Genomic DNA, 9,298 nt, shown 5'->3' on the forward strand with positions numbered 1-9,298 from the left:
GTTCTAATGTATTCAAAGACAAACCATAAATCTTTAGTTTTTTCAGGAGGAGAGAATGATCAATCACATCAAAAGCCTTCATAAAGTCGACAACAAGGGCTCCAGTAATTTCGTTATTATTAATGTTAGTGAGCCATTGATCTACTAAATTTGTTAGTGCAGAATGACATGAGTGATTAGCTCTAAATCCAGACTGATTTGGATGGAACAAGTCAAAATTATTAAAATGCTTAAGAATATGTTTATTTATATGATTTTCCAGGGGTTTTGATAATATTGGCAAAATAGAGAGAGAGAGAGAGAGAGAGAGAGAGAGAGAGAGAGTAATATTGTTCTGAAAGTTTTTATGCGTGTATACGTACGTAAATTACTGTTCGTGTTTGATGTTTGTGCAGGGTTATATATGGGAATGTTTGCTTAACGATTCTTTACATTGTCAAGCGCAGCTGCACATGTTTTACACGCAAAGGGGCTATATTCAGATTATTATCTTACTTTATTGTAAAGGGTTCACTCTAACAATGCCCTGTATGTATGTATGTATGTATGTATGTATGTATGTATGTATGTATACACACACAGACACACAGACACACACACACAATCAATTCAATGTTCATATTTCATGACTGATGATTCAACGTACCATATCATACCGTCATCCTTCAAGTGTCCATGACTTGTGCTGTGTGTAAGATAACCATGTCCACTTCTGAACACTATAAACAATCAATGCGTTGAAACGGTTGAGTCGCTGAAAGGTCCCGTCCTAGGCATATGAAAGAGTCGAGAGCTTCACTGCCGGTGTCATGTCCCAAAATGAACCCCCCCCCACCCACCCCCGGCCCCGGCCCCCCAACCCCACCCCCACCTTCCAAGTTAGCCCCATGGAGAAGACCTGAAACGACTCCTTTGGGCTCTGAACTACTTCAGTCTATCAAGTTGATTAGAAAGTACAGTTCAATCTATTCCCGAACTGAGAAAAAAAATAAAAAAAATAAAAAAATAAAAAAAATAAAAAGAAAGAAAAACAAACAAATAAAAGACAGGATGAAGTCAATTTTGGCTAGCCACTTAGACACTCCAGTCCTGGTCCCTAATCACTCCCTGATGAATCAATGTGGGCTGATAATTTTTTTTTTTTTTTTTTTTTTGGTTGATCCCAGAGGACAGTATGATAGAATAGAATAGAATAGAATATGTCTTCATTACCAAGTGTACCGGGGTCACAAGGAATATTGGGGGGGGGGGGGGGGGGGGGGGGGATAGTACATAACAAGGTACGAACATAAATAAAAAATCATACACAAACACAGATACAGTAGAAATTAGGATACATACAAGTGCATATCAATATAAAATCTTGTGCATACTCACACATGAACGCACTGCACGCACACACACACACACACACATGCGCACGCGCGCACACACACACACACACACACACACAAATACTCTCTCTCTCTTTCTCTCTCTCTCTCACACACACACACACACACACGTTTGAAGAAGCCGCATATTACATGTGGATGGGGCTGATGACTAGATCTTCAGGTAGATGGTTGTTGATTGCACAATTCGAGTTATCATACTGGATTTGTTCGAGAGACAGGGCATTGACTGCTTTGGGGAAAAAGCTATTGGCGGATGATCGGATTTACTCCCCACAAACACGAGTTGAGTGTATCTAACTGAGACAACTCCACAGGGATTACTGCATTTGGGAGCCGCATTACTGGTCCCGAAATCTCTCTTCTTCTTCTTCGTTCGTGGACTGCAACTCCCACGTTCACTCGTATGCACACGAGTGGGCTTTTACGTGTATGACCGTTTTTTTTACCCTGCCATGTAGGCAGCCATACTCCGTTTTCGGGGGGTGTGCATGCAGGGTATGTTTTTTTTTGTTTCCATAACCCACCGAACGCTGACATGGGATACAACGCGCGTGTTTGATCTTCAGCTTGTGCATACAAAGAAGGGGGGTTCAGGCTCTAGCAGGTCTGTACATAATTATGTTGACCTGGGGGATCACCCTTTATCTAACAGGCGCCGTTACCGTGATTCGAACCCGTGACCCTCAGATTGAAAGTTCAGCGCTCTAACCACTCGGCTATTGCGCCCGTGGTCTTGAAATAACTCCGCTGGTCTTTTTTTTTTTTTTTTTAATTAAAAATTACAACAACAAAAAAAAGTTTTTAGGGGTGGGGGATGGGGAGTGGGAGCTGATGGGAGGGGGGCCGGGGGGGGGGGGGGGGGGGGGGGGGGACATGGGATGGAGTCAATTTTTGTTCTGCCTGAAAATGATCCCCTTAAAACTTGTCACGATAAAAAAAAAAAAATAAAAAGCATATTATATATATCATGATGCGCGTGCGAGCGCGTGTGTGTCTTGAACACAAAACACAAAAAAAGAGAGAAAATATTCCAGTGGTAAAAGGGGTGGAGTGAGTACATACTGGACATAGAGCAGAGATATAAATAAATTAATTAAAATAAAGATCTGCTCTGAAACTTTAACTCCTGTGGCGGAGTCAAAATTAGTGCAGGGAGTCATTTCCCAAACGCTTCACCGGCACGGTCTCATATCAGTGTTTTTCCATCTGTACGTACATACGTACTGAATGAAACCAGCGGCTTTGTAAGGGACTAACTGGACTTCCTCGTTGACGACGAAACCAGACACTGCATGTCATGGTACATGGTAGGCGGGGTGCTCGTCAATAAAACGAGTGGGTTTTCCTGTTGTTGAGGGCTGGTGACCAAGCCAGGACCTATCTATCTCTGCCGACACAGCTGCACAGTGCTTTCCTTGTCTTCTAGTTCTATATCTTGTTGTTGTTGTTCTCCTCCTCCTCTTTCTTCTCGTTCTCCTCCTCTTTCTTCTTCTTCTTCTTCTCCTCTTTGTTCTTCTCGTTTTCCTCCTCCTCCTCTTTGTCATTCTTTTCCTTCTCGTTCTCCTCCTCCTCCTCCTCCTTGTTCTTCTCGTTCTCCTCCTCATTGTTCTTCTTCTCGTTCTCCTCCTCCTCCTCTTTGTTCTTCTCGTTCTCCTTCTCCTCCTTGTTCTTCTTCTTCTTCTCGTTCTCCTCCTCATTATTGTTCATCTTTTCGTTCTCCTCCTCCTCCTTGTTCTTATCCTTCTTGCTCTCCTCCTCTTTGTCGTTCTTTTTCTTCTCGTTCTCCTCCTCCTCCTTCTTCTTCTTCTCGTTCTTCTCCCCCTCTTTCTTGTTCTCCTCCTTCTCTTTGTTGTTGTTGTTCTTCTTCTTCTCGTTCTCCTCCTCTTTCTTCTTCTTCTCCTCCTCCTCCTCTTTGTTCTTTTTCTTCTCGTTCTCCTCCTCCCCTTTGTTCTTATTCTTCTCTATCTCCTCCTTTTTGTTCTTTTTCTTCTAGTTCTCCTCCTCCTCCTTGTTCTTCTTCTCGTTCTCCTCCTCCTCCTTGTTCTTCTTCTTCACGTTCTCCTCCTCATTGTTGTTGTTCTTCTTCTCGTTCTCCTCCTCCTTGTTGTTCTTCTTCTCGTTCTCCTCCTCATTGTTCTTCTTCTGTTTCTTCTCGTTCTCCTTCCCCTCCTTGTTCTTATTATTCTCGTTCTCCTCCTCATTGTTCTTGTTCTCCTCCTCCTCTTTGTTGTTGTTGTTGTTCTTCTTCTCGTTCTCCTCCTCTTTCTTCTTCTTCTTCTCCTCCTCCTCTTTGTTCTGTTTCTTCTCGTTCTCCTCCTCCTCTTTGTTCTTATTCTTCTCGTTCTCCTCCTTTTTGTTCTTTTTCTTCTAGTTCTCCTCCCCCTCCTTGTTCTTCTTCTCGTTTTCCTCCTCATTGTTCTTCTTCTTCTTCTTCTTCTTCTCGTTCTCCTCCTCCTCGTTCTGATTTTTCTCGTTCTCCTCCTCCTTCTTGTTCTTATTCTTCTCGTTCTCCTCCTCATCCTCTTCATTCTTCTTCTTTTCGTTCTCCTCCTCCTTGTTCTTATTCTTCTCGTTCTCCTCCTCCTCTTCATTCTTCCTCTTCTCGTTCTCCTCCTCCTCCTTGTTATTCTTCTTCTCGGTCTCCTCCTCATCCTCTTTGTTGTTGTTGTTGTTCTTCTTCTTCTCGTTCTCCTCCTCCTTCTTATTCTTCTCGTTCTCCTTCTCCTCTTTGTTCGTCTTCTTCTCGTTCTCCTCCTCCTCCTCTTTGTTCGTCTTCTTCTCGTTCTCCTCCTCCTCCTCTTTGTTGTCGTTGTTCTTCTTCTCGTTCTCCCCCTTGGACTTATTCTCCTCCTCCTCTTCCTCTTCTTTGTTCTTATTCTTCTCGTTCTCCTCCTCATTGTTGTTGTTGTTCTTCTTCTCGTTCTCCTGCTCCTGCTCCTCCTTGTTCTTCTTCTCGTTCTCCCCCTCCTTGTTCTTCTTCTCGTTCTCCTCCTCCTCCTTGTTCTTTTTCTTCTCGTTCTCCTCCTCCTCATTGTTCTGCTTCTTCTTCTTCTTCTCGTTTCTCCTCCTTGGTCTTATTCTTCTCCTCCTCCATTTTTGTTCTTATTCTTCTCGTTCTGCTCCTCTCTTTTTTTTCTTTTTTTTTTCTTTTCTTTCTTATTCTTCTTGCTCTCCTCCTATTCTTTGTTGCTGTTCTTCTTCTTCTTGTTCTCCTCCCTCCTTCGCCCCTCTCTACCCTCATCATCCTGTTTCTTAGATGGCATTCGGTGGCATGCAGCTCGATCCCACATTCACTCGTGTAGTGGGTGGTGTGGCTTTATGTTTTGTTGTTGTTGTTGTTGTTGTTTTTAACTCACTCAGTACGGCCAGTCCTCTCTTCTCCTCTACACAGACCCCTCGGATGTCCAGTGGGTGTCTGAATGACCCAACCTTTAGCTTCTTCGTCAGAACTGTGGTATTCTTTGTCAACATTCACCTCTTCAGTATAAGAGCGTTCCGCTTGCAATATTTTGATGATGGTAATTGGGATGAAACGCTGTTAACGTCGTCTCTTTCGCCGTTCGTATGGAGAGAGCTAACGTGATGGGGTGGAAGAGATAGACAGACACACAGACATAGAGACAGGCAGAAACTATTCTGGATATATTTAGTTTTTTTATAACTACTAACTCGATAAATGAATATGAATTAACGACTAAATCAAATCAAGCAGTCGATCAATACAACAATAGTATCATCATCATCATCATCATCATCAACAACAACAACAACAACAGCAACAGCAACAAAGAGAGAGAGGGAAACAAGAAAAGAGAAACAAGACAGGGTGCTCATAGAAAGAAGGACAAACACGGAGAAAACACACGGGATGGTGTCGGGTGGCGGAGAGGAAGAGGGGGGGATAGGTTTGTGCATATGCTGGATGGCGGGGGAGTGGGGTGTGGGTGTGAGGGGGTTGGATGGGGGGGATTATGGATATGGATGATGGTGGAGGGGGTGGAGGTTCTGAGCGAGAGGGGGGGGGGGGACAGGGTAGGGAGGAGGGAGGAAAGTGATACTGACATTGGAGTCGAGTTTAAAGTAACGACCGTTTTTTGGCTAACGACCTACGCTTTAAAAAAAAAAAAAAAAAAAATCATGATCAAGTTGTTGGGGGCTGGTGGTGGTGGTGGTGTCGAGGGAGACAACTTACCGGCCCCGCAAAAGGCGTAGATGGCGAACTGTCGAATCAGAGGCTTTCGCAAGAAGGCGTACACCAGATGAGTGCCGAACCCTAGCAGTATGGCCAACAGCGCAGCCAAGGATTCGAACACTTTGCTGATGAAGAAGAACTCTGGAACACGTAAATGAAATGCCAGTTCGTTCCTTTATTCGTACGTTCGATCATTGATATAAATAAAATCCGTTCCGGCGATCGCTCAGTTTGTTCACACATTTCATCATTTGTATGTATGTATGTATGCATTCATTCATTCATTCATTCATTACTTTGTTCAGTGAGGTGCTTCGGATAAAAAAAAAACAAACAACCCCAAAAAACCCCAAATATTGTCATTCTTTTGATTAAAAGGTTTGGTTGGGTATTTAGCTCTCGTTACTTACTACTTAGTTAAATAGCGCTACATACCACTCACCAGCTGACGGTTAGTTGATCTTACACACAAGTTTGATGGGGGGAGGGGGCGTTGGGGGAGGGGGGGGAGAAGGATAAAAAAAGAAACAAACAAGCACACGCATACACATCAGCCCCCGCCCCCCCCCCCCTTCCCGCCCCCAACAACAACAACAACAAACAAATAAACAACAACAACAAACAAACAAAAACAACAAAAAAACAATAACCAAAAAACAACAACAAAAAACCCAACAAAACCCCACAATTGTCTAATTTGAAATATATATATATATATATATATATATATATATATATATGTGTGTGTGTGTGTGTGTGTGCGTGTGTACAACATGTATGCATGTATAAGTAGTACTTTAAGTCGGTTGATTATCAAAGCAGGCAGGGAGGCAGATATATGTGTATGCACGTACGTGTGTGTACGTCTGTATGTATATATATATATATATGTGTGTGTGTGTGCGTGAACGCGCGCGCGAGTATCATGAACTATTGGCGTCTTATGAATAATACATGGAACGGTGGCCTGATCTATGTAGCATCTGACTAGGGTTTTGCGTTCATTCAGTAGTGCAGTGCAAGGACTTGACTCTTCTTCAGCCTTACTGAAGTGATGGTCTAGGTATTAATCTTTTTGAATGAGTCGATAAACCAAGTTGCCATGTGTGCATCGCACGTAAAGGAACCCACGGCAACAATTTAAGAGTTCTCCCTGGCAATATCCTGTAGAAAATTTCGCTTCGACTGAACAAAATGTGGTGACGCATGCTTTACAAAGAAGTCTGCGGTTACAAAAAAACAACAACAAAAAAACAAAAAACAAAAAAACCCCAAAAACCCCAAAACAAAAGAAACAAACAACAAAAACAACAACAACAAAAACCCAAACCCACGCTAAATGAATGAATAAAATGACATAAAATAAAAGCAAGAAAGATAGTAAATAAGATTAGAATTTTTTTTCATCTCAAACGAGAGAAATTTGGAGCATTATCACAATATATGCAAATGATCAAGATGGAAACAAATATGTATAAACATAATTATTAGGCTGAGTATGTAACGAACACACAATGCATACATCGTTTCACATATGCACTCCTCGGATTGCAAGTAAAAAAAAAAATCAATAAAAAAATCAAAAAAAAAATCAATAAACATATTTCGAATATACGAGCATAACATAACGTATTGCACAATGATTGTAGATTGTAGACATACATCCCTGAGGAGGGAGGGTGATGTGTACATAGATACAGACAACCCATCTTTAAAAAAAAATAAATAAATAAAAATATTAAAAAATCCATCAAGAACACCTCCCTTCCTCCTCCGCCCTTCCAGCAGACAGTCAACACTCTCCTCACGCTCATTCAACCCCCCCCCCACCTCCCCCACCCCTACCACCCCCTCCGAACCCCTCCCACATCCGCACCCCCCAAGCCCCCCTCCCCTCCCTCTTAAACATCCACTCCCCAGATATCAGAAAGCATACTGGACGGAACAAGCTCAGGCAGGCAGGCAGGCAGGTAGGTAGGGAGGTAGGTAGGTAGGTAGGAAAAGTAACTTTGCCGCCTTCGATGCAAGGGTAGGGGAGACAACCCACCCATAATACAAAGATCCACCCAAAACAGCCCCATTCCCTCCTCCTTCCCCCAACAAAGCAGACCCTAAGTCAACCCTATCCTCACGTTCATTCAACCCTTCCTCCCAACCCCCCCCCCCTTCCCCCCCATCCCACCCCCAGGACCCCAACTCCCCAGATCAGAAAGCAGGATGAACGGAACAAGCTCAGGTGGGTAGGTAGACAGGCAGGTAGTTAGGCAGGCAGGCAGGCAGGGAGGCAGGTAGATGGGTAGGTAGGTAAAGTACCATTGCCGTCTTCCATGCGGCGGTAGGGGAGACAACCCACCTTCAGTATAAAAACCCACCCAAAACATCCCCCTCCCCTCCTCTTCCACCCCTCAGTCAGACAGTCAACCTTCTCCTCACACTTATACAACCCTTCCCCCAACCCCCCACCCCCCCCCCCCACCCCCCCCAACCCCTCTACCCTCCGCCTCCAACCCCGTCCATCCATGACTCCCACTCCCCAGATCAGAAAGCAAGATGGACAAAACAAGCTCAGGTAGGTAGGTAGACAGGCAGGCAGGCAGGCAGGCAGGCAGGCAGGTTGGGTAGGTAGGTAGGTCAAGTTACCTTTGCCGCCCTCGATGCGGAGGTAGGTGGAGATCTCGCCGCAGCCTCGAGGGGAGCACCTGATCTGGTGCCAGAGGCCGTGCCAGTGCTCGATCTCCCCTCCAGACCGCAGCAGCACGAACCAGCGGGGCAACCACAGGGCCAGCAGAACCAGCAGCGCTGCCACAAGGGCCAACACAAAGGCCACGATGCTGACTGGCTTGATGCGCATGATTACTGAAGTGCTGGTGCTGGTGGTGGTTGTGGTGGAGATGGCCCGCCGAGTCCTGAAGATTTTTTTTTTTTTTTTTTTTTACCTAGTGATCAGCAATGTCCGTCTTTTCTTTTCTTTCTCTGCGCTGTGTGCTGCCGCGGTTGTTGGTGTTTGTTTGAAGTTGTCGAGAGAAAACGAAACGACGATTAAAAAGAAAATATACAATATACAAAGATTTATTTATTTATTCATTTCTTGTTGTAAGCTCGGTGTAGGTGTCTTGTTTTCCCCTTCACTGTATTACTGTTGCAGGAAAAAACCCAAAAAAACAAACAACTGATTTTGAAAATCTAATAATATATGCAAAGACTAAACAAGAAAAGCTTTTTTTTTTTTTTTTTTTTTTTTTTTTCTTTTTTTTTTTTTGCCCCTTGTTATTGTCTGGTTCGGATTCTCTTTCCTTAAAGCTTCTGTATACAGCTTTCACATAATAAGGAGGAATAAAAATAAAAAATAAAAATAATAAAAAAATGTCGACTCAATCAACACTTCGCAAACGAACATCCGTACTGCTTCGCTCGCACACACACACACACACACACACACACACAAAACCAACCCGCGTCAATCACAAAAAACCGTTGAAAACAAGAGAACTGCACAGGCGATTGGAAACTCCACAAGCCACCGTCGAAATTATTCACGCAACACAAACCTTGGAACTTAAAAAAAAATTTTTTTTAATTGTTCTTTTAACAAATCATAATCGAATTTCAGTGCCGGCTTCTCAACAGCCGAAAACACGACAAAATAATGAGCTCTGTTGCGTCTTTGCCTCACAGGACAGTGATCTACACAGGATAATGTACTCGACTG

General features: G+C 43.6%; 1 protein-coding gene across 3 annotated transcripts in view; it reads right to left on the bottom strand.

The window, feature by feature from the left end:
- Nucleotides 1–9,297, bottom strand: part of LOC143301494 (uncharacterized) — a 17,905-nt gene extending 8,608 nt beyond the window's left edge. The window contains exons 1-3 of one of the 3 annotated variants that reach the window (XM_076615814.1): nucleotides 9,042–9,297; nucleotides 8,230–8,574; nucleotides 5,590–5,730 (exon numbers count right to left, since the gene is read on the bottom strand). In XM_076615814.1, coding sequence (XP_076471929.1) covers nucleotides 5,590–5,730; nucleotides 8,230–8,440 — 352 coding nt within the window. In that variant the 5' untranslated portion in view covers nucleotides 8,441–8,574; nucleotides 9,042–9,297. Of the gene's footprint in view, nucleotides 1–5,589; nucleotides 5,731–8,229; nucleotides 8,726–9,041 lie in introns of all 3 variants that reach the window. The other 2 variants (XM_076615813.1, XM_076615812.1) reach the window with 2 other exon arrangements.
- Between the last annotated feature and the right edge of the window lies 1 nt (nucleotide 9,298).

The sequence above is a fragment of the Babylonia areolata genome, chromosome 27, assembly GCF_041734735.1.
Source record: "Babylonia areolata isolate BAREFJ2019XMU chromosome 27, ASM4173473v1, whole genome shotgun sequence".
Classification (NCBI taxonomy): Eukaryota; Metazoa; Mollusca; class Gastropoda; order Neogastropoda; family Buccinidae; genus Babylonia; species Babylonia areolata.